This window comes from Onychostruthus taczanowskii, unplaced genomic scaffold (assembly GCF_017590055.1).
Source record: "Onychostruthus taczanowskii isolate IOZ18803 unplaced genomic scaffold, ASM1759005v1 scaffold31, whole genome shotgun sequence".
Lineage (NCBI taxonomy): Eukaryota > Metazoa > Chordata > Aves > Passeriformes > Passeridae > Onychostruthus > Onychostruthus taczanowskii.
This window is the reverse complement of record NW_024500461.1, coordinates 1,301,963-1,328,272: the sequence shown is the minus strand read 5'-3', so window position 1 is coordinate 1,328,272 and position 26,310 is coordinate 1,301,963. Positions and strand designations below refer to the sequence as shown.

The 26,310-nt window shown below is 37.1% G+C and overlaps 1 protein-coding gene across 1 annotated transcript in view; it reads left to right on the top strand.

Moving 5' to 3' along the window:
- The window catches only part of LIN7A (lin-7 homolog A, crumbs cell polarity complex component), a 46,862-nt gene that overhangs the window by 9,574 nt on the left and 10,978 nt on the right, over nucleotides 1-26,310 (top strand). Inside the window, exon 2 of the mRNA XM_041409806.1 lies at nucleotides 10,119-10,237. Coding sequence (XP_041265740.1) covers nucleotides 10,119-10,237 — 119 coding nt within the window. The remainder of the gene's footprint in view (nucleotides 1-10,118; nucleotides 10,238-26,310) is intronic.

The window sequence follows — 26,310 nt, the reverse complement described above, 5'->3', positions numbered from 1 at the left end:
TAATGACATACGAGCAGGGAAAAAGTGAGAGTTCTGCTTTGGCTCAAACACAGTGCCTGTTGTGAAGGAGAATTAGCATCCCTAGGTTAACCCTACCTCCCTTTGTGAGACACCTGTTGGGTCCTTTTTTTTCCTCTCTTCCTGTCTTCTTCCTTGCCAACAGAAATCTCTGTGATGCAGACTAAAAGCACACACTGGAAGTAGCAATGTGGGAAAGGCATGAGGTGCCCATATGCCAATAGTTTTGTTTTGTGATGCTCACATAGTTTGTATAAATACTTTATTTTGCTTAGGCGGGGGACCAAGAGAATGGATTTTAGCTAAGAGGAAAGTGTGTTGCTTTTTCCTTCTGTTTTTCTTTGTTCAGGCTAGCTTATTCATTGTAATAATTTCTGTTTTCTGCTTCTAGCTTAGTCAAATTTCCAATTCCTTCACTGATTTGAATTTTTTTCCTCTATATACTTGAGGTTTAAAACACAAAAGTAAATATTAAGTTCAAGTCCTCAGGTTATGTTAATGTATCAATCCTTTATTTTCTTCTAATCTGGGATCAGAACCTCTAAAATGTTTACATTTGCTGTTCCAGCCAAGTGTCCAGAGTGCTTTTTTTTAATGTTTAAAAGAGCTTCATGCCAGCATTGTGAGCGGTGTCTGCTGATGCAGAACTGATCCTACAAGATCAAGTGATGTGATCAAAAGAAGAAGAGAGGCTGGTGAAATTATCAAGGCATCACTTTACCTGATGTTTGTTGCTACAAAAGGCAGCAGGCAGTTTCTTTGTTTTCACATAGTTCAGCTTGTATGAACTTAATGAATTAAGGCCGGGTGTATTCACCATGCTGACTTTCTCAGCAAGTTACAGCTTTCCTTCAAAGAATTTTTTTTTTTTGTTATTTCACAGTTTCAAGAAGTTGGACAGAACATAATGTAACATGTCCTGTGTAGGTAAATAACTACTTTAAACACCTCTGATCTCAATTTTTTAAATAAATGCTTACAGAAGGATTGAGAATTTAAATAACACAAAGTTGGAAACTACAGAATACCCTGTTTCCTGCAAGAAACAGGTGTTAAACAACAAATGCTTGTATATTCCTTATATAAATAATATATACTTACTTGAATACAAAATAAACTTTAAGAAAAACTGTTGTCTTTTTGTAACATATTTGTAGCCAACTGTACCTAGTCAAAAAGAAAGGATCAAAATCATGTCTCGACTGTTCCATTCATTAGTGAGTGGCTAACTATAAATCATAGTTCTAATCACAAAGAGCAGGTATGGTGAAACACTATGAAATCAAAACTACATAAGAAGGGAATAAATTTTACCTTTTAAAAAAAGTACTCGTATCTTCCTTTCCCTCTTCTCTGCAGGTAATTTAGGGGAAAAAATCACAAGATTTTGTTATAAGTACTGCATTAGAAAATACCATCGTTTTCAATGCTCTTCTGTTCTTTCCATATTCAGCTTTATGTTTTGATCTTTTCTCTTAAAGGATAATTTGGTATCTTGTTTTTACACTGATGCTATGTTCAATGTCTTCTATACAAAGCAGTGGGTGTTGTCAAATGTAAAGGGTTGTTGTAGCTGTAATTTCATCTTTCTCACAGATGGCAAAATCTTCTGGTGAAAATTTTCAAACTCATATTTATGCACCTCCTCATCCTGATTGCTTTAGAAATTGCAATGAAGCTAATAATTTGGAAGAAGAAAAATTATATCAGTGTTTAATAGTTATTAGGCTTTAAGGTTCATTTTAAATGCTCATCTTTGAAAATTCTAATTGCATTATTGCTCTTCAGGCCATGAATTAAGGCAGTGAAACTCATCTTATTGAAATGACCCTGGATTATCTGTTAATTTTTGCTTTACTGTTCTATGATTCACTATTATTTCTTTAAAAATCAGCACTGAAAATGTGACCATACCATGACACTTAGAGTCTCTAAGTAACTGTTCACCTCTTAATAGTTCTAGGTACTCTACAGGTCAATCTGACACATGCACAAGCAAATCAAATCTGAAATTGCTGACAAAGATGCTCCTGTGACTTACCTTAGTCATGTGAAGGCTTCAAGGAAAAAATTGGACTAGTTCTATCTATGTACAGTAATGAATATGCTAAGAATATTGACCAAAGTAAAGCAAATACAGTTCTCACAATTGGCCTTCATGCTTGGTTAAGGCTACAAAAATCCCTAGCTGAGGACACGAACAGAAGTCACTAGTCAAAAATTAGTAGAGTAAGAAGTGGGCAAGATTACTTAAGACGTTGTAGACATTGTAAGGTTCAGAGAACACAGAGCGCATATTTTTTCATTTAAGGGAACCTTTTGAATGTTGTATTTGAATGAGCTAAGCAGAGTATTCAGGAGCAGTTTGCCTGAAATGTCAGCGTGTCAGTGTTTGCCCAAACCAGCCAAAGTGACTGAAATATCTGAAGATAGCACTGAACAGCTTTCATGGTGTTGAGGATGCTGGATTGGGGAGTCTCAGGCCAGTTTGTGATCTGAAGCTGTCTGTGATCACAGATGGTACTGCTTTCCCTGCAAATAAACTGTGTCCTTTCTAGAAGCTGTTTTGCAAAACATCTCAGATGTCTCAGACCAGCCTGTCTTATTCAGGTGTTGCTGCCAAAGCTGCTGGGAAAACTCGTGGTATATAACACTGCCCTGGGTTGTGCAACAGTTGCATCAGAGGCTGTGTGTCTGAGAAATGGACTGAAGCAGAGAGCCTGGATGCCTGTGGTATGCCTGAGAAGCTAGAGCCAAACAGAATCTGAGCATAGCTCAGACATACAGACTAAAACAAGGTCTGATGAGTAGCCAGAGAAAATGATGACATTGATGGTATGGTGACATGATGATAGTGAGGCACCAATGCCCCAGCATTGGGGGAATGCATGTAGAAACTCATGGGGATATACCATTAATGTTTTTGAGGGCAGTCATCTCACATCAGGCATAATGAGAAAGACAGACAGACAGACAGACATATACTCAATCATAGCTCATGACTTCCTGATTTTTTCTCATACATTAAGAAGGAAAAAAAAACCCATAAAATAATCAGTTAAGGCATTTTAAAAAGCTTTAAATCAAAACTACATTGGCCTGCTTTGTAATGACACTTCTCTTGTCAAATGTAACTCTTCTGAGGTATGATGTCTCCTGGACCACAGGGAGATAAATTTGCATGAGTCTTTCTCTATGATGTGGACAGTAAGAGTGGGTTCATCATACTGATGTAGATGTCTGATATGTAGGATGCAGGCATTTACATCTGAGGTAATCATCTAGTCTTCCTTTGAGTCAACAAAGGGACAAGGCACTCCAGAGTATGATTCATTTCATGTAAAGTAGGTCAGATGAATTGCAGCCTCATAGTGTCTGTTCTTCCTCATTGACTGTAACAGTGGAGGGTGAGTCGCTGAGCTGTCCATGTCTACGTCAAAAGTGCAGCACTGAAACCCGCAGCAGAAGATGAGTCATGAGAGCTCTGTATGGTTGTTCTTTGTTATTTTTATTTATGTATTCATAGTAATGTTTAACTGCAGGACTGTAAAGTAACAATGCACTAAACCTGTAACTGCTACCCATATCATCTAAACCAGAGTGTGAAAGCATTGGTAGTATTATTCTTGTTTGATCCTACTTATTCTTATTAATTTGAATATACCTTACAAATGCATACTATGAAGTGTTAAATGATATTGCTGTTTTCTAACAGTTTAGCTCATTGCTCCCTGTACATCGGGTGTAATTTACCATGGTGAAGTACATCTTTACGCTTACTGATTAGCATGAAATTTGCAGCAAGACAAACATATCAATTTAAATGAGAAAAAAGGCTGCTCTTTCCCTCAACATTTCCGAACTCTACAGATTAGACTGCATAAATATATTAAGTTAATGGAAGGACCTCTGAATTTAGGAGAGCACTGTGCTGATAGCAAGGTACCAAAGAGGTGAATGGAAGCATATTGGACAGTCTGGTATCATAAGTGTAAGATTTGCTGTGTTGTATAAAGCAGTGGCTGATAGCAGAACTCTAGTAATACAGAACATTTTCCAGAGATAGACACTGAAATTTTTCCAAAGCTGGTGCTTTAACCATGAAGTCACATAAATACTTTGATACAATGTACTAGGACTGTTGGCTATGAATTATGAATGAACTTTGCTAATCACCACTGACTTTTGATTTTCCAGCCATTGATTACCTGCTGTCACTTGATAGTGTTTGCAGAAGATTGCTAAATATAATAAAGCATTCTGTGTAGGCCTGTGGAATTATGATAAAAAGTTGACAGAATAACATTAAGAATTCTGGAATGTATTCTCATGAGATTGAAGGAATAACAGAACCTGAATGCAAGTATTAGAGGAATGAAAAACTACTGACAATTATAAGGACCTTTTATGTTATGCAAATTATTCACCTTCAGCCTGATTAAAGGTCTTCAGGCACAACAGAACAGAGCTTGCAAATTTCCAGGATTATTATTCTGTAATGCCATGGTGAAGCTAGTGAATATTTTACAGACTTACTGAGTATCCTTGCTATCAATTTGCAGTGATGTTTTACCTCGATGAGGAATCAAAGGCTGGCGTTTATGCAGCACATTTACTTTTCCTAGTAACCAGCATACTAATGCAGTGACAGTCCCCAGAATTAAAAGGAATGAGGCATAGAAAGACCTCAAGAAGATGAGAAACATGTTCTCTAATACTTTGGTAGTACAAGTGGTCACCATATTTTGGCTTTGGGAACGGCCCAACAACTTAATTCTAGAGTACTTACCAGAGTAAAGAAATGCTGTGTTTCTGTATGATTACTGTTTTGACCCAAATTGATATTACATGGCATTGCAGCTGCTGTTTAACTGCCTAATATTCTCTTAAGTCAGAGGATAATATATTTATTTTAAAGATTGCAGACCAATTCTCTCATAGACTAGCAAAAAAAGGAAGGTTAGATAGACACTTATCTTGGTAGATTATTTTTCAGTATAAGACATGTACATACCTTATTTTCCAGGAATCACTCAGGTATTAAATGGGACACAATTTAGCATGCTAAAATAATTTGCTATATTTTTCTCAATAATTTTCAACCTGACTAAACTGAAACAAATATAAACCCTGCACAAAATCTACCAGAGTAAAACCTCAGCCTTGACAACTTTCAGAAAATGCTGAAGCCTGGTCTACTCAATTTTAGTGGTAGTGTAAAAGAGCACCAACTTCAGACCAGCCAGGATTCATTCTGTGGATTCATAATTTGCTTTCAAGTTGTAAAAGCTGTATTAGAAAAAGCATTTGCTTTTTAAATGTCTAGCAAATAAAATACATCAGTCTACAGTTCAAGTGAACAAAAACCAGCAAGTGTAAACCATGTATAACAAAACAAAGAGATAACTAAGTCAAATGACCTCTTGACCTCTTTTTTTCAATTGCACTCAGCTGTGTGTATATATATATACACATACATGATCCATGTTCCACTTGTACTGCAGTATGGTATCCTGCTACTTCCAGGTTCTAGTGGTTTCTCCAAGGGTTTGTATAGTAGTATAGTAATCTTCTGCTTGTGTCCTGCTAGCAGTGCAAGTGGAACATCATTCAAATGAAAATTCAGAAAGAACACTTGAAATGAAGATTTTTTTTTTTTTTCTGAGAGTCATGCTTTTCTTCTGATGAGTGCACTTGATAAAATACATTCCATCCACCCACAGCCCCCTGCCTTCTCTGTGTTTCACTGATAACGTGACCCACCACACTGAAAGAGTATTATTTCCTGAAAGGCTGTAGGCAAGCATGATGATGAGAAGAAAAAAGAGGAATGAATGTTAAGCAGAATGGGAGAGAGAGGAATTGCGCATATGTATGAGAAAACAAAAAAATTTAAAGTGTGCTGAGAGTTGGATTTAGTAAGTGGGCGAAGTAAGTGCATATTCCTTTTAAGATCATAGAATACAAAGGAATAATTCTACTGCATCATCAGTCAATTCCTACCAATTTGTGAGATATGAATGGGGGAAATGACAATAACCACATCTGCACAAGTTTCATGTTAGTATAATGGCGTTCATGTTTTGGAAAATGTGTGAGAGTACGCAAAACAGTCCTTTTCAAAAATAAGTATCTTTGCTCAAGAGAGGACAAAGGAAAAGAACAGAGATAAGAAATAAGGATATTTCATTCAACTAGAACTTAACTAGTTTTAACATAATTCCAATAATTTTTAGACATATATCTATGTAAGTGCATACACACTCTCTTCGTCCATTTGCCCTTTTCACAACTATGTAAGAAAATGGTATTTAAGAACAAATCATTGGTTATAGATTTACAAGCAAAATTAGTTAGATTTATAAGAAAAGATTGAGACAAGAAGATTATCCTAGCAGTATTTGTCAAACATGTGACAGTGCTCTCTAACTGACTTCAACAGGGGCAGATTCCCTGCTATATGCTTTATTTAACATAACTTTAAAGTGTTACTCATTGCCAGTCATATCACTTCTTTGAGCAAGCACTTATTCCAGTTTTAGCTGGAGCTCACCTTGAGAGAACCATCAGGAGGAAGCCTGTGCATCACTTATGCTCTTGTGCATTGCTAAATTTCACTTTTTAACCTGTCCTAAAGTTTCCCCTTCAAAGTTATTAATGGAAGGAAATACAGCCTATTTCATGAGGTCATATTTTATACGCTCACGTTTTTACATTTTTAGCTGGCTCAAAGTCTTCTGTTTTGTGCAAAGTGTTATATTTTTTTCTTGACAAAGCATCAGCTGATAACCAACAGCTTTGGCCCTGAATATATACCTCATTTTCTTTCTGTAATTTATATACCGTTCTCTCTTCTGTGAGCAATATCCCACAAGTCATTGCCAAATTGAGCAAGCTATGAGCCTATTGTTGACAAGAGAAAGAAGACTGCTTATGTTAATGGATAGGTGAATAATAAATCAAAGCAAGAACTTGGGCATCAGCATTCATGTATTTCAGTGTGCTGGATGAATTTAGAGGTGCGAAAAATCAGAATGCTTTGGAAATATTCTGCTTTTATTTACCTCCAGTCACTTCTGAGTCAGAACATTAAGTAATCTAGTATTGGCAAATGACAACTTAGTGCCCAGTTTTGCCTATGAGGCTACATAGTAAACACCCATGCTAGACTATTCAATCAGAAGATGAATTTATCATTTATATTGTAACACTCATCACTTTAAAAGTGATTCATTATCCTCTAGAGTCTGATCTATGCCCTAGGGAAATGTTTAGACCTGTACTTAACTCTTAGATTGATTAATGTACCTAAAGCTTTTTATGTTTCCTTCCAATCATTACAAATTTCTCATTTAATATAGTTTATTTCAGAACTGTAGAAATGTGGGCTGTTTCCCAGAACTTTCAGGTGTGGTGATGACACTTCAAAACAACTGCAAAATAGCAACCAATCTGCCATCTCTGGCATTGTCTTTTACAGCTATACCTGGTGAGAGGCAAAGACAGTTCAAAACTTACCTGAACTGGACTGGATAAAACCCCAGTTTGATTTAGGTTATGTCAATAGCTATCATGTATAACATGAATTACACAGGCTTTATCTGATCTATTATGGTAAGCTGTTGAAGCTTCTTCAGAATAAATCATACAATTAGTTTGTGCTGTCTGATACATCAGTTTACTCCAACTAGTAGTAATAACTGGGGAGTGTGGCTTAGTACTTAACTAGCTACAGGTCTTGTGTGGTAGATGAAGAAAAATTCCAAGGCAAGTCATTCAATAGCTTTGTTAAAAATCATTGTAACAACATTGTTATTACTGAGAACATCAAAAATTTTGTTAGGTTTTCATATTAGGTTTCCAGCCTAAATGATTCTGTGATTCCATGGTACTTAATGGTTTGTCATTTCTTGCACTCTGTTGAAATGGTTCTTGCTACAAATGTGTTTACTGCTACTTAAATCTAAAACCATCTTCTTTGATGTATTAGCTCTTATCAGTCATATTCTTCTCTCTAGAATCTAGTTTTTTCTTGATTTATGTGTCCTTATTATCCCAGATCTCCTTTTAGCTTTCTGGTCATTACTTCAGGAAGTGTTTTAGCGGTACCTTGCTTGATACAGCTGTGATCTGGTAACATGGACTGGGTGCCCAGTAGCAGCTGAAGCGCTGCTTGGAGCAAAAGCTTAGTTGCAATTGTTGAATGCAAAGGGTCAGATTAGTTTCATCTGAAAGTTTATGAGCTCCAAGACTGCTCTGCCATGCAAGCTACAGCACACTAAGTGATCATCCTCCTGAAAGAAATACTGTGCTTTCTGCCATGCTTCCTGTTATGATTTGAACTGTCTTTTGGCAGAGACCTCTAAAAAACCTTAAGAATTATTTAGGTGTTTGTTAATGTACTAAGGCAGCAGCTACCATGCTGACTAGCTGCCTGCCTCTTTTAATTAAACTGTAAATTTTTTGAGATGCTCTCTACTCTTTTCCAGTGGAAAAGAGAAATTGAAGCAGTGGATAATAAGGTTTTTCTTAGAAACACAAATTTATTATTATGATTTTTCCTATTGCATCTCATCCACTGTCATGTATTTTTACTCTTTCCAGAAGATTTCTCAAGTCTTTGTTGCATCAGACATCTAGTCAGTATAGCTCAGTTACAAGCCAAGGATTGTAAGAACTGTTTCAATTAGCATAATCTCCCAGTCACAAACAGTACAATCTTTGTCATCAGAAAGGAGAATTATATAAGGTTCCTTCTAGACATTGTAGTAATTCTGGAATTGTGTGGTTGAAGGGAGAAGTAGGTTGGTTGGGTTTTTTTCTGTACTTAAAACACAGAATTAAAATGCCTCAAATACGATTTTATCACTAAATACTATGTGTTCATTTCTTCACGGGAATACAGACCTGTGTTTAGCAGAGTGGTGTAACTGGCCAGTGGTGGCTCTGATGCCTATGCAAAAGACACAAGAAGATGTGACAATGGCCACATAGTCAAGATGGCAGCATTGCCAGGTTTAGCTCTACTGGCAAACTTAAAGGAAAAGCTGGAAGGCAGCCATGAAGTGGCAGAGGAGAAAATCCCCTCTGCTAAAGCTCTGTCAGTCCAGAAGACTCACCAAGATGTGTTTTGCTCAGTTCACTCCTAATGCGAGACAGTATGTTCCTTGCTTGACTAGGCTACTCTCCATAACACCAGCCACTATTTCTTATGCCTCTGTGTCCCCAGCCATAAAGGATTGTTCGGCATCTTTTGGGTTGGTCTGGGCTTTTTTTGATGTATTTTGGTAATAGCTGTGTAAATTAGGAACTAGTGTTAAAGAGAAAAAATCTGAGTGAAGGTACTGGTGCTGTTCAGCTGGACCAGAATCCCACTCACCATTCAATATGGCTTAAACCCTCTAGACTGCTTTTCAGAGACACTTTGATCTTTCCCTTGACAATACAGAGGTGCTTAAAGAGAAGTCAGGTCACCAAAAATACTGTTTCATGTATTTCTTCATGTATTTCTATGGGTCATACGGGTTTTGTGTAGTAGATCAGGTCTTTGGAGACCTAGAGAAGAACGTTACATTTACTCTTCTCTGATAGACTTCCCATTCTTCCAGAGCAGACTTTATCTGCCTCCAGAAAACTTTATTAGTTGATATTTAGATTTATAAGAAGAAAAGATCAAATATTTTTTCTTGGGCATTGTTATCCAGAGGGTGCTTACATAAAGACACTTTTCAGATTTTCTGAAAGCAAGCCCTGTGTTTTTCCTGTGCCATTTTCTCTTGTGCAGAAAGTAAGAAATATTTTAGTTCTAATACAGACTAGCCACTCTGAACTTGTACCTTTGTTCCAAAGATTGTTTCCTGCTAAGACTGAACCTCTCTTTGTCTGTTGTACGTGGACGTGCATGGTTTGTCCGTACTTTGGGATTTGGATCCCTCAACAGCAGTGTTGTTGCCCAGCAAAGTCTGGTATGACACAAGACTAATACAGTTTGTGTAGGTAAAGCTGATTTTAAATTTAAAATGATAGTTAGTGTGCCCTTTTTATTCATTTATAAGTCAATATTTATACTGACCCATATCCCTTTTGTTTTCCCTACTCAGATGTTGCAAGAGCAATTGAGTTACTGGAGAAACTGCAGGAGTCTGGAGAAGTACCAGTACACAAGCTACAGTCTCTAAAGAAGGTGTTGCAGAGTGAGTTTTGTACAGCTATCAGAGAGGTATGAATTTGAGATTTATAGTTATTTCTCAGACTAACATTCCTCAGTAAAGAAAAGCGTATTTGCCTTTCAGTGCTATGTTGTATAAAGGATGATGGATGTGAGATGTGTCTGTAGCTGCCTGCTACTGTGCAGAACATCGAAGTTACTGAAAAGCAGACACAGAACAGTTGTGTCAGCAAGACATCAGGCTGAGGCAATCAGCCTTGCTGAGGAGAAAGGGTGATTAATTTCATATACTGAATTAGTATACTATTCAGAATACTTAAGTATTCTGCTCACGTTGTTTGAGGGTCTGTGGTAGCCTATACAGCACTGTGCTGGGATATGGGACCATGCCAGTTTGGGCCAGTGCAAGCTTGAATGCCTCTCCTTTGAGCTCAGGCGTGTGATAGGGAGGTGCTGATAAAATCAGAATGCAGTGACAGCTGAAAGGGGCAAGGCTGAAGTTAACTGAGCTGACAGGAATCTTACCTTGGAAGTCATTGGTTGGGTCCCAGTGGGCTTTGCTCCTCATGTCAGAAATCCTTGTCATACTGCTAAGAACTGTGACCATTCCACTACCAGCTGTGGTCAGGGCCTTCCTAAGCTCTGCCCAACAGTAGAGGAATAGTAATTGTTTTCTCCAAGTCAAGCTACAGAAGATGCACCAGAGTTCTACATGCATACAAGCAGTATCTTTAAAGCAGTTAAACAACAAACACTTCTGTTGGAAGTTTGTTAGAAAGAAAACGTGGTTTAATACAACATTGTATCAGATATTTTACCTACTAAACCAAGGAGACTCTTAGCCTGCTGAACAGAAGCAGCTCTAAATGCCACGATGAAGGCAACATCTTTTTAGTAGAAAACTTGTAAGAACGTCTGTTTCAGTTTGTCTGTCTACTGCCTGGAACTAATCCTTCATTGATGAAATCAATGGGAAATCTCATGTTCCCTCAATGCTCGTGATAACTAGGCAACAGGACCAGATTGATTGAGTGGACTGCTGAGTGGCTGAAAGGAAAAAAGAGATGAGCAGACATTAGTTTAATAAGCAAAATGGAACACACTCTTTGTTTTATGGAATATATTCTTCAGTGTGAGAATCAGAGAGAGGCTTCCACCTAATTAAATTGCAGTTTTCAAGACTTTTTTTAAAGGGAACAGTGTTCCTGGACAATAATTGATGGCACTGTGTACCCTCAAAAGCTGATATTCTGACTAGTCATTTCATTTTAGCAAACTAAATGCTTCTTTAAGTAACTACAGAACATAGAAAAGTTGTGGGATTGTTTGGGGTTTTCTTTAGATAGCAGAGCCTGGTACTCCAGTTGATAAAGGCAGCTTTGAGTCTTTGTAGCATCGTCAGTGAAATCTTAAACAAATTTATATTAGTCTCAAGAAAACAGTTTTAGCAGAAGCAAAATTTAAGAACAAGGAAGTTGGCATAGGAAAATGTTTTCTCAGTTCAATGAACTGAAAGTAGATCTTGAGAAAATCATCTCAGTGGCACAAAAGGACTTTACAGAGTATGGTGTAAAGACAACCTGCATGTGACTGAGCTAGTTGTTACACAAGAATTGAGTGATGATGAATAAACAGTTCTGCCAACTTCATAAACAAAAAAATGTATTTCTTATTAAGTTTATATATAACCTGTCTTTCTAACATATCACTAGCAGAGAACAAAATTTCTACACCCCAAAAATTTGTACCATTCTCTGATACATGTGTAAATCTTCTTTTAGAAAAAAAAAATCACATATAAAAGGCCCAATAATAAATCTTTTCATTTAGGGAGAGTGGGAGGATTGACATATGTATATTGTGAGTACTTAAGGCTGTTCTACATGTGGTTGCTCTTTTCAGCTACATTAAGTCCTTGGCAGATATTTAGACTGTAACTCTCTTTTTTCCTACCAGTTGAAGAACTGTTGAAAAACTTAGAAAATAATTGCTTCTATATAAAAAAAAGATTATAAAAGCATGGAATATTTTGGTCACATTACATTGTTAGCCATCTCCAAGCACTGCAAGAGGGACTGGGAGGATATCTGAGCTGTCGTGTCATTAATCAGGGATGCCCTTCTTGTATGTCCTTCATGTACACTGGAATTTATTGAATGGCACAGATTTTTCTGTGTCTTTGAGTTTGAGACAACTAAGGCAAGACAGAAATTTTTCTACAAATGCTCTCTCCCACTGTTTATCTTTTCTTACCTTAGAGCAGAATGTGAGAGTGTGGTGACTAGATTTTAATTTTCTTTATTAGCGCCTACACAGACTAGAGGAGAAAAGTTGTTGACATTACAGAAGAATGCACGACAGCCAGTTGGAAATAATGAGAAAAGTGGGAGTGAAGCAGACCGGGTGTGAGCTGTAGGTAGGAGTAATCAAAATGGGATGAAGAGATAGGCTTTGTGTTAGTATGCAAATTCTGAAAGAGGCTGCTTTTTATATATATGCAGATAGTCAGATCTGCAGTGTGCTGTGTTCATTCTATAATGCAAGATCTGAGCCTTATTTTCTTTCATAAGAAAATCTAGTAAAAGAGATTGAGGCTGACTTTTGTAGTCCTATAAACACCATAATGGAGGAACTTTGTAAAATAAAAAATTTCATTTTCCAGTCCAAGAAATTATGGAAACTTAACTGTCCAGTGAGTTTGGTTGTTAAAATAAGTCCCAGAGACTTATTTTTATTGGGCTGAGGGTAGGTGAAAGGATCAAAGATGAAATGCAGTATGCACTAGACTAACTAAATGTGTCTTGTCCATTCTACAAGTAGGAATTCTTTAACTACAGAAGTAGGAGGTTACTTTCATGACCCATTAGCCTTTAAAAGTATGAGATATGATAATAGATGGTGTACATTCCAATCTAATGTGTAGGAATCTATCTAATGGCTGTAATTAATTGTATTTATGGGAATTTATTTAGTAAATCAAATTTCAAATCCCTACACTAATATTCCATGGAAATAAATTGTTTTAAAAAGTGAATGAAATTTAAATAGAAGTACTTTAGCATTTTTCAAGGATGCTATGTTAGGAAATGGTGATTAATGGTTCTCACTTAGCTAAATATAAGTGCCACCAACTGAAATATTCTGTCTGGCACTAGGCAGGAATATGGATGAGCTCTGAAAATAATGGAAATAATTGAAGTGTATAATGGCCTCAGTATTTCCTTTTCACCTGAATAGCCCTAGACCAGAAAACAAGTTAACCAAAGTCTGATCACATCGAAAGTCAGTTTGGGAAAAAAATTAATTTTTACTTCTTTTAAAAGCTCCCTAGCTACATGAAGATTAATTAGGCTTCTATAGCTTTGTCATCTGATAAAACTTGCACAAATATTTTCCATTATACCATTAAGTTCTTTACCCTTCTAAATGTTTTTGCTGTTTATTTGAAGCTGTTGCTATGTTATTGTCATCTGATTTCCAAGGGGTTATTGGAATAAATGAAATGCTTTGAAAGTGAATGCATAATTTAGCTACCGAGAAGTTACATTCATATGCAACATAAAACTAGACAGCCTAATTGATAAAGTTACTTTAATTGTTATAAGTCAGCAAAAGGAAGTTGTAAGAGCTGTAAGATAAGGTAAATTTCTGGTCTGGTAAGAAACCCTAAAGATCTGTGGGCAGAGATGATAGAATAAAAAGCTAAGCAAAACACCTTAGATCATCATCAAGAAAATGTGACATGCCTTAGCAGCTTATGTGAATTTCATTTACTGCTAACATCTGATAATTGGTGGTCAAGAACCAGGAGAATAACAGTACAGTTTAATAAATACTTGCATCTCCTGGTGAGCAAAGTTTTCTTTCATGTTGATTCCCTGACTTCCATTTCTATGTGTTAAATATGTAATATTCAGGTGTATTTAGTTTTTCTCCCAGCTTGCCTCTGCTACTCAATTTTTCTCTTCAAGGTTAAATCTAAAGTTTTTCTGTGTGGATGTTGTTTGAAATAAGATCTGACTAGGAAATACCTATGGTGATGCCAAAATGAATCAGATAAAAATGTGGTCTGGCAACCAGACACACAAAAGTAACCATTATTTTATGTTGTTATGACTCTCACCAAAATATCACGTCATCACAGAAAAGCAATTCTGTAGCATTCAGTCACTGACAAAAGAGGTGCAATCAACACAAAGTACTCTAATCTTGTCCATCTTGTATGAAATTAGTCATTGGGAAAGCACGTTGTCTTTGAAAATAGTTCAGTTCCTACCTCAGTAGTTTAAAACTTTTTTAAGCTTGCTATAAAATGTAAACAGAGCATCCTGGACATTTAAAGACCCCTGTTGACTTACAGGCATAAAAATGGCAATGGCAGAACACTGACCCATATTTTTCATGAGCTCCTCATGCTTCCTAGTTACTTTAGTGATTCTTACTCATGTTGTATAGTATTAAAATCGTAGTGTCATTATATATTAGGTAGGATACTTTAATAAGCCTAATGGAATGATTTCCTTTAATTACTAGTTTCATTTCCATGCCTTAGTGATCTGAACGCCCAGAATCCCAGTGCTGCTGATGTGCAATGTTTTTTTATCTGGTCATTTCCTTGAGCTGCCCACCCACACTTTCCTTTATTAACCCTGATGTATGGCTTTGCAAATATTAAGGGACCAAAAGAAGGCCACTGGGTGGTGACAACTGAATCTGGTGGTACTGTGCTTATCACTATACTGTGATGCCATGTGTGAGAGCAGAAGGCTGGCTGGAGCCCTTAGATGTTCATTCACTTCACATGTCCTAGTGTGGTGGTGTACTCCATTTTTACAGGGCTGTACTGAATATAACAATCTGGGTATTAGCTGGACTCAGGCAAAAATCCTCATTTAGTCTTTTATTCAATTATTAATTTAAGATTTTAATGTAGGAGTCATTTAAATACCTGTTTTCATTGTGTTTCAATAATCTTAAAATTTGTTCAGTTTGCAATATAATGCTGTTACTCCATATCCCAGACCTAGTCTCTGAAGCAGAATGTCATTGTTTTCTGCCTCATGAGTCCTTATAAAAATAGAGGTGCAGCAGGCCAAATTGTCTCAGTTGGCACCAAGGTAAGCCCCCGAGTCCCAATTCTGCCCTGTCTTAATGCTTTATTTTTGCTGGAAGCTGCATATTTGTTATGGAAGTAGAAATACAGTTCTGGTCAGTCTGTCATCTCCACAGGGCAAGCCCAGCGTTTGAAGTTTTTAAATTATAAGATGCAAGCTTGAAAAATAAATGTATTGAGAAGACATCTTGCTATAATTCACAGCACAGAACTGTGATTAAAGCTCAGTAGGGAGCCTGGCATCTAAAGAGCCCCTGCTGTTGCATTTGCCTGTGCAAACCGAACTGTTGGTCAGATTGAGCAGAAGTGATATGCTGGACTTACTAATAAGGCAATTAGTAAACAAAAGGGCAATAGGACAACGCATAGGAGTAAAGTGACGGAGATTTATCAGCTCAGTGTTCTACCTCAGGTCACAAAAACACTGCAGTTTTATTAGCATGATGCCTCGTTAGACTGGCTGGGAAGCAGAGTTCTCCTTAGGCTAATCTGATACTTTGTTATAACTTGTTCTAATGTTCCTGATAGCTTATTCAGAATCACTGCGCCATTTGTTTAGTAGTAGGACTCATGCTGTAGCAAATATGGAATTGTGCAAATTCACCAATTTAATTCAGATTTTTGCATGCTTATGCACTGATTTATTTGTAACTTTTCAATAAAATTTGCATTCCTGGATGTTATTTGTAAAATTTTGTTATTTTATCTTTTTTTTAGATATTGGAGTAGATTATAATGTCAGCCAAACCAGTTCAATTTACCTGAATTCTGGGGCTGTGTAGCATTTGCAAGAATTTTCTACTGTACCTTTCCATCTCTTTCTCATTTCCACTGTCTCAGCAATGAAAAGCTACATAAAATTTAAATTAGTACCTCCATCACTGAGAGGGAAGGGCATTACTTAGCCTTGACTCAAATATGATGGTATGTCACACTAGTGATGTAATGTATTCATGTTTCATGAATTTTGCCTTCTGCCTCCTGGTTGCAGGTACTGTACTCATAATGATGAGTTGAAAGAAGGATTTTTAATGTATTTTTATTAGCTAATAAAAAAATCAGATTTCTAAAGATGAGCTGTCTGCTCTTTGTCTTGCCACCATGCTGGATTAGGCATTGAGGAAGTTCAGCAGAAAAGCATAAGTTAGCAGAACTTTTTTTTTTTTTTAATTACCCTACTGTGTTAAAATATATGCTATTTTTTAGGGTGGATGTAGTCAGAAATTACTCCAATTTTGAAAAACAAGTTTCATTTGCCACTTTACTATAACTGATTGAAGCATTACTCTGTTGCTCACAAGCCCTGGATGGCATGAATGAGAACTTCTGGAAATTATTACCTTGTAACTCAGCAGATGGCCTTCATTAATGGCAATTATATGAATTTACCAAGCTGCCCAGGCATTGTTTGAGAGAAAGCATTATTTAGTCTCTGTGCAATTACTAAGTTCCCACCACTTTCATGACTTCACTGCAGGAGATTTAAAACAGCTGCTGTTGTCACCTGATTTTTAGCTGCCTAGAGCTAAATACATAGATTTGTCACACAGAGTACTCTAGAATCTGGGACCAGACTGTATCATGGTTCTTTAATGGATGCTTTCTCCTACTGGTTTTGATAAAAGATCATTTTTTAGAGTTGGCTGGTGGCTGTATATCTAATTATACTTACGCTCTGCTTGTGTAACTGTGCCTTTTACAAGATAAATAAATACTTTAGTGCTTCAAGAGTCCTACAAGATTCAAAACAATCACATGACTTGTACAGTTTATCTGGGTGGCTGTATCATATTTACCAAAACTGAGTGGTACTCAGGTGATGTTCTCATTTTGACACACAGCTGCAGCTGCGTGTGCTGTGGAAGGTGACTCCAGTGGAACATGTGTGGTGCATCTCAGCATCTTTTTTGTTTGCTCACATTATCATTTTAGTTTGTTGTTGCATTATCCTATTTGATTACATAAAACTCTTCAGAATAAACAGAATAGCCTCTGTTGCAGTTCATCTCAAGCCTGCTTCTTCCTCTTGAGAGGAATCAGCAGCAAGGTTAACTACCGAGTAATATTAATAAGTGAAAGATTGTGAGAAGCCACTGCACCATTTTTTTGTCTTGGTGGAGCCTCAGTATCCCTCTGCTGCCACTTAACTGGTGTCACTGATGAGACTCCTGAGAAATGCTGCTCAATCACCATTTTTTTAAGAAAAATTGTAAAACTCTTATCTATATTTTTGTTGTCCATTAAAACAAGAAGCATCAGTAGTTTCCTTCCTTCCCCCTGCCTTCTCAGCTTGATAGGAACATTTGAGATGAGCCTGCATGATGATGTCATGTTTCATCCAGGTGCTCATTTTGGCAAGGTTTTGACAAATCTGTTAAAGTTTGGAATATGGCTGTTGCATATGTCAGCCTCAACAGCATATACAGACTTAGTGATGAAGTCAAGGGTATTAGTGTTTATTAATGTGTGGTGTGTTTTTGAACTCAAAAGTAACTGGCAGCGAGGTCTAAGAGAGTGTAAATTGTAGGCTGTGAGATCCAAGTGGTCTTATGGGAATTGACTAATCACACACGTTGGTATTTCTTTTTATGCCAGTATATTGCAGTAGAAACAGCCGAAGAGACTTTTAGAACTGTATTTTGCTAAGGTTTAGTGATTGCAAAGGATACAGTTTCTGCAACACTTGTAACACTATTTTAAATATGCCAGATCGTAGTTCCCATTGACTTTGAGCAGAATATAGAATATAGTGTGCAAGAGATAGGAAATAAACTAAATGATCCAATTATATTTTTCTTGTTCCTCATATAAGTAGTTTTTACTTGCAAATAAAAGTCTATTTTTCCTTATTCCTAAAAGGGTATTAAGCAATTTCCTACTGACTTCAGAGTGTCAGCAATGACTCCAGACAGAATTGACATTGGAAGGAAGAGGGGCACACAGAGGTCTTGTGTATCCTAACAGCAACACCAGGCGTGTTTCAATTGACTCACCCAATATGTGTAGAGGATGTGACAGCATGCGTTTTCGGGTACATCTGCTACGTACTTCTGCTCACACATAAGGGAGGAAAGAGATTTTGGCCCCAGCCCGTAACCCCTGTTGGGTTGTTTCTTGGACAGACACAGCATCATATGGCAAGAGCTCAGGGACCAAAACTTGGGTCAGCCTTCTGACACCGCCACAGATACTGTCAGAGCAGAGTGCACACCACCATTTTCCACACAAAAAAAAAAGAAAAAAATCCACTTAACTTGAGCTCATGAAGTATTACTCATTAAGGAGTTCACCCTAAATTAAAATATTATACCTTTGCAGCAATTATCCTTAATTTATTTTTAACAATGTCTCAGGCCCATGCTGGTTTTTTCCTACTGCCTAAGGACAGCTTAATAATGCATCAGTATTCAGATCAGTTTTTTCGCTTTGGTAGAACTGACCTAGTTTCCTCCATAACCCCCATCCCCTAAAGAAGGAAACATTTATATAAATTATCCTCAATGAAAATGCTGAAGCAAACATTCATAATATTTCTTACACGTGGTCTGAAATTAAAACTATCTCATCTCCTCAAGTTGTTAAACAAGACTGAATTTCACTTACAGGTTCGTGCTTTTTAATGGGTTAACATCCCTATGGCATCATGTGGCAATATCCATGCTATGTTACTTCATAGAAAGGGATTGCTGCAACGATTGTGAAAATGATGCAAAGTTTGGTTTTGACAATAGACACCAGTGGTTTTTCCAATGTAAACATGTAACTGCTCGAAGGCTAATGAGAGCTTATCATGTAAAAATATTCAGAATGCCAGCAACCTTGAATGACCACATTCTGTCTGATATAAATAGCTCATTAATACAGACTAGTTGTCACAAAGCAGCTTTTTCAAATTCAGTTGTTGAAATTCAGTAGCTGCAAGCAACAACTTACATAATACAGACATGTTGGTGCTTCCAGTAAGAACAATAACCTATCACGTGCCTTTCTCTCAAAGGAACTTTTCAGCCATTTCAACCTCTCTGTACTCACAGGTAACTATTGACTTGTCCTGTTGACATTGATGAAAGAACTTTCATCAGCTTGCACTCAGGGGCAGACTGAAGATTATTTACAGAATATACACTGTGAGCTTAGGTGTTAGATTGCCTAATTCTGCTTCTATTTGGATTAGTTAAACATCATAGTCTTGTAACAAAATGGGCTTTTGTGATTCATTTGTTCAAACAATCTTGTTTAAGAAGAAACTAAGTTTATTGTAGACTTGAAATTGTGGTGTGTATATATCACCTCCGTGCCGTTCTTCCACCACCAGTGCTTTTGTGGGGGTCTGTCCCTCACAAGCACTGCTATGTATACAGTTACCAAATTCTCTTTCTTTCTAGTCATTCAGAATAATCTCTTCCCCACTTTTTTAAATTAACTACCAAAGTAGCTATTAACACAATGTTAATATTTTTTGAGTCAACTAGATTGATAGCAGAGAAAATCAGCCTGCTTCCAACTAGTGAATGGAACTACTGTCTTCTAGACTATGGTGTATGACAGTGTTTAGTACAGTATCTTAGCAAGTGGCTATAGCTCTGTATATATATAGTTCTGGAGAAAACATGCTCTTAAAGATGTAAATGTGCTTTCCCAAGCATACTTATCACATGAGATGATTTTTTAAGAAGCAGAACACAGGCGCAAAAGCAGAAATTCCATCTGATATTCAAGAGATACAAAACTTAACACACTGTCACTAGATATTTTCCACTTTCATTGAGCTACCACAGGTTTATGGCTGAATGGCTCCACTGCTTTGGTTTTGAGCTTGAGTAAGATTTCAGATGTAAAAAGTCATTACGAAAGAGGAATTATGAAAGAGGAAATGTGGTTGGGTTAGCTGCATACCTCCTTACTGCTAATATACACACTTTCAGTTGTTTTTGGCATTTTCTTTTTTTTTATGTCATCATCTGTTTAGTTGTCATTTTAGATGGATAATTAGATTTGTTTGTGAATAATTTTGTAGAAAGGCAAATACTGTTTGAAATTTCAGAAAACCTACCACAAGGGGCAGAGATTTTGAAAACTCTTGAGCTCTGAAAGTCTGTAGTTCAAGGAAAAGTGGTGATTGGTGTAAAATATTACCAGGTAAGAGTCCATGCTTTGTGTTGTACAAGAGGTCACCAGAGTCTCTTCTAACCTTTGTAGCATTTAAGCCTTGCTCACTGATGTGGACAAGCTTGTTCTGAATTGGGTGCTGAAGCACAGCTCTAGGGGAGTCTGTCCAGGCATACAAACCAAAGCATTCCTTTCCACAGACATAAGTGTGTTGGATTAAGAATGGAAAATATAAGCAAGAGGTTATGGGTAAGGAAAAAATGCCAAACAGAATGTGAAAGAGAAAAGAAAGACAGTGGAGTGGGAGAGACACTACCAATTTGTGCTGCAGGTGGCCTTTGCTCTCAGAAACAAGGGATTCACAGGCACCACCATGGAGAGGTCTGCAGCTCTCCAGTGCACCTTTGCTCTGTAACTTCTCCCAGTCACAAGACTAGGCAGTCTCCTGGCCTGCCCCAAGGACTGGTTCATGCGTCAAGTGAAATGAAATGTGGGTCTCAGAGTGGAAGGAGACTGAAGTTCTGGGTGTGAGCTCCAAATCTGGACAGGAGAGGCCAGCAACTATGCTGAATAAAGTATATTCTACCCTTCTGTGGTAAACAACTGACTGAGATGCTTCTTTTTGCTTGACATCTTAGAAGGGAAAAATATATTTATCATCCACTCCAACATAAGAAGGCAATTAGGAAGACAGGGATTCAGCTGGTTGACGGCAGATATATAGTACTGAGGTGTAAATAAGTAACCATCTCTCTTTTATAGCTTAGCATCAGTTCTGCAAGGATGCACACATGTACACTGTTCCACTGACATGACTACAGAAGTGCAGTGAAACCAATTATGTCCTCCTTGCTGTGGTTATTCTCATGCTAACTCTCCCCTCTGTACTGTCTGTCAGGCTCTTGTCTTCCCTTCCTTGAAGGTCTTCTTCCAAAAATAGGGATACAATTCTTTTCTACACTTGAAGCCACAAAAAATACGGCAGAGGAGCTAAACCCAGATGATGCCAATATATATTTTAAACATAATTTTTCAGTCTTTTTGCAGATTTTTTCTTCATTTCACCCCTTTACCTGCTTACCTGTGATTTACCTAAGTCACTTACTTAGGTTGTGACTTCTTGAAGGAGGCATTTTATGTCTTTTTATTGTTATCATACTGCAGGCACTGTGGAAATAGCTGATTATTACTACTTACATGTATGATCTCTTGCTAAGAAACCCCTTACATTTTCAAAAAAGGTCACTTCCCCACTTAGAAATTTCAGAGAACTGTATCTGGGCTTGCTACATCGCAGGTCTGAATTGCAATGTAGTCTGTGTTTATGGGGGGTTTCTGAGCACCTGTTCATTGCTGTAAAATTACTTCTGCCTCGTACCTCTGCCCTTCTGGTGTTCAGATCAGCTTGTCCTAAAGTTGAGCATCATTATTGTAGGTACAGTTGTACTTAGAATTACATATTTCATCCGGGGATGAATCACTAAATACCTCTTATGGAAGTTAATGGAATAAAATTGTTTAATTAAATTCTGTCTTAGAGAAGTCATCAGAAAAGATGCTGCATCATTCAGGTTGTAAACAGAAATACTACTTCTAGACACTCTTACAAAACAGGCAGCTAAGTGCACTGTGTTTCCTGGACCTTCTATGGCTTTGCATTGACTTAAATAGCCAAGCCCTAAATAACCTGCTGCTTTGTTATGAGTCTATATGGAGTCATTTTTGGTAAGAAGCTAGCTCCTAAAGTACCTGTAAGGCTGTTCCCCTTCCTGCACTCCAGTAATCTTAAACCAGCTGCTTTGCCTCCCAGCTGAATGTGTGGGGGTGAGGCCCATCATCATAACAATAATACCTGCTGCATCTGACTCACTACAGCTCCTGCTGGGAAAGGTAATAAAATGTGCATTTCTCTTTGCCTGCAAGAGCTGACAGAGTACAAGGAGGATTCACTTCCAAGTTCAAATTTTCTTGCTGTAATTTACCTCCTGCACTCTTTCTGTAATCTTTGAGTATTGTGGGAGAATAACTTCAGGTTATGTCTGAGGAGACTACCTGCAGAAGCTGAAAAAAGTCTGAGGTCTGTATTCGTGCTTTCAGGAGTATTGCTTGGTAGGAGCGTTGTATTCTGTGCTCCACAGGAAAGAGAAAACAAAGCCGAGTACGTCTTGCTCCACAGCACAAATGAGATCTGTGCGAACAAACCCCTGCCTGCAGCACGCCTTTACCCAATGAACATTCAGCACACAGACACTCACAGTTTTGGTAGAAATCACTGGGGGGAGAAATGATTTGAAACCATTTACCTTCCAGCTGCAGGTTTGTGTCTTGAATCATTGACATTTCATCTGTAATTTAATTTATATTACTAATTAATTGTGGAAGCTCTTTTCCCTAGGCACTAGACCATCAGGCTTTTATGGAGTCTGTCAGTAAATAATACTACTAAACACCCGTGTAGTCTTGCAGACACTCAAAAAATATATAGCTGTACATACAAAAATGCTCTTTTTCAAGTTAGTAATATATAGGAATCATCTAGTTACTGTACTGGGCAACTGGCTCTAGGTGGCCCTGCTTGAGCAAGGCAGTTGAATGAGATGACCTCTAGAGTCACTTCCATTCTCAACCAGTCCGTGATTCTGTGATATGTTAATTTTTTTTCTGCAGCTCAATCATACTATCCAATGATGTCTTTCAAAATGATTAATCTATCGGAGTTGACAATGGTCACAGTTTTAAAATACTTCTTTAGTAAATATCCTACAGGGGAGATTTCCAAATGCTTTAAATTAAAATCTATGCCTTGGTCTTTTTCTATACTGACTGGTATTTTCTTTAAGTAAAGAAAGCTACAGCAGATCTTATACAAGCATCTTAAGGATGACATCATTGGATTCAGGAGAATTTTTATATGTTAAAAATATAATCAGATGTACAGATGATAGTAAGAATTGAAAGAAAAGATTTTTTAAATCCATTTCAGTTACTTGTCACGTGCATTGGATTCAACAAGAAGCTATATTTCATACCAGGAGGATTTAAATACCATCTTAGTCTGAGAACAAAGAGATTTTCAGTTTATGTGTTCTGTGTACACAGAAGAGGGAGCAGAATGGATTTGTTGTGCTAAAACCATGGCCAAGGTGGTGCTGAGAACAGCATAAATAAAGGGCTTAGTGTGGCTACAGGAAAACAAGCAACATTTGTTTATGGACTTCAGTGCACTGCAAGAATGAGCCCTGGTTAAATCTGAACCCTACAAAGAGTTTAAGGAGCTTGGTGGAACAGGTACGATTAGTCTGTGTTTGGTTGTCAAACTGACTCAGTAATAAGAAAGTTATGTGGGTGTATATGTTTTATCATTCTTAAACTCAAATTACATTCAGGATTATTTAACAGTCAAATAGGATAATTAGATTTACAAATGCCTCAAGCAAATATTCAAGACTGGTTGCATCTGTTGCTTGTAGACAGTGAGATCTGACATGCCGGACTCTTTTTCTGTAAGAACTGTGGTATGGATACCACGATCACTCTTTGCAGAACAACATTTTAAATCTGTTAGCATTGAGAATTTACAGATTACCCAAGGATTATATGACAATATTGATCATATTTTTCCAGAAGTTGTTGAGGTGCTGGATTATTTTTTATCGTACTGTTTAATCACACGCTCGTGAGTCTTTTCTTTCATCAGTATACAAAACAGTTACCAGAATACTGGATTTTAAAGATCTACCAGCTAGATACTGGTAGGATGCAGTCAACAGGAAGTTATATGACTTCAAACCTAACAATGAAATGAATGTTGTTATTATCAGCTCACCTTTGTGATTACTGAGCTTAGTCATGAATATTTTAAAGAACTTTTTAGTAACTGTTCCTTTATATGAAATACTGTGACCTGTTTTTGAAGCAAGTTAATGTCATAATAGTTCAATATTCAAATATATGCCTTTAAACATTTTAGCGAGCCGTAGCATTTAAAGCTGTGCAAACAAAAACAATATGTAGAATCTGCTGTCATGTTCTAAGATGAAGTGGAACCTGAAGAAAATACAGCATTATTAGTGGTTCAGTACACGATGGGTTTTGAAGAAAAAAGTATGTAATGACTCATTACTGCAATTACACACAATTGTTCTTCTTATATAATATAGTAATTCTTGTTATGTAATAATAAGTCCTACAGCATAACACAACAAACACTGAACTGATCTGTGTAGAATAATGCTGAATATGTAGGCTCGACCCATTTTTATGATGGTATCATCCAGTACTAAAACATAAGAAACCAGAAATCCTTTAGAGACTATAAAAGAGCTTTCTTTTCCCAAATGTTTACAAATAAGGGCAAAATCCTGGTTTCTGCTGTGGTCAGTGTCCATGTTCCCAATGGAAGCAAGATTTCATTTCAAATGGAGAAAGCAGGAGGATTTTCAGCATGATCCCCTTGTCTCAGTTTTCTTCATCGGCCCAGGCTTTTTTGAATCCAGTTCTAGAATGGCATATGTGCTGACAGTAGTCAAGACAAAGAATCTTTTGCTGTATTGTGGAAGTGTTCGTCATGTTTTAGATCTCTGAAATGTATTGCATTTATCTCCTTTCATTTCTCGCCTTTTCCTTATGTATGATACCCCAAGAAAAAAGGTCTGGGGATAAGTCATCCGCAGACATTTTGCTACTTAAGAATGCTTGATTAACAGTATCTGTCCACTGAAATCAGAAATGAGACACAAATCTTAATTCTGTTTAGGTGTTTGCAGCATATGCTTGTCAGTGTGTTAAGTTTCATATTAACAGGCTCAGTGGGGAGAGATGCTTCGTTATGGTACTGAGTAACAAGTCATCAGGACAGAGGAATGGGGAATTTTTGTCTATCCATGGGAAAAGTTTGTAGGTCAGTTAAGTACTTCTCCACCAAAGTAACATTTACATTACCAAAGAGGAAAGTTTTGGCACTTCTGCTAAAGCATCAGCAAATGAGTGAAAGATAAATTTATTTTTGAACTACATTTGAATCTGCACTCCTCAAGGAACCTAAGGAGATTGCTGTAAAAACTAACATACTTTACTAGCAAAGTAATGAGAAGTGCAGCCTGAAACATAGAGCATATGAAACAACAAAATTTCTGATTAATTAGGTCAAGAAAATGCCCACAGTAAATCAGTAGCATATAACAACTTTTTTTAAAGTTTGTTGGTTTTATAAGAAAGTTAAAGAAAAGGTTTGGTTTGTTTGCATTCACCTTTGTCTTCCAAAAACTTTCTGTATGTTATATATAAATATTTTTATTTTTTAAGTTTGCTTTCAAAATAACTGGGTAGTATCAAGGCTTTGGTTGTTAGTTTTACTCTGACAGTGTGACAAATCTAGAGAACAAAGGCAATGTAAGACAAAGCCTTTTCCTTCCTCTTTACTGGAGAGGTTTAAAATGGAGAGTTAAGGACCTGGGAAAGTGAGCCAAAAGCATATACCAGAAAAAAAATGACAGAAAATTACCTATATTGGCAGTGTTGATTTTATGTAATTTATGTGTATGTACAGTTTCTTTTTAAATTATAATCTTACTCATTGACCATGTCTGACCTGACTTACCAGACTGTCAACCCTTTTCACATTCCAAGTTATGGCTGATGGAAGGTAGCACTATCACCTCTGTCCAGAGCTATTTTTACTTCCATTCTTCAGCTGAGCAGCATTTTTCTTCTTCTGTATGCTGAGCAGCTTGCATATTTTTTAACATCAGTTTCCTAAGTCTTTTAGTTCATAAGAAAGTTCAGAGACCAAAGAAGTCATTGTTGGAGGCTGAGACACCACTCAGGTCAGTTCAGATCATTTGCATTCAAGTCAGTTGCCTGGAAACACGAATTCTTGAAAACATAGAATTTAGCTGGTTTT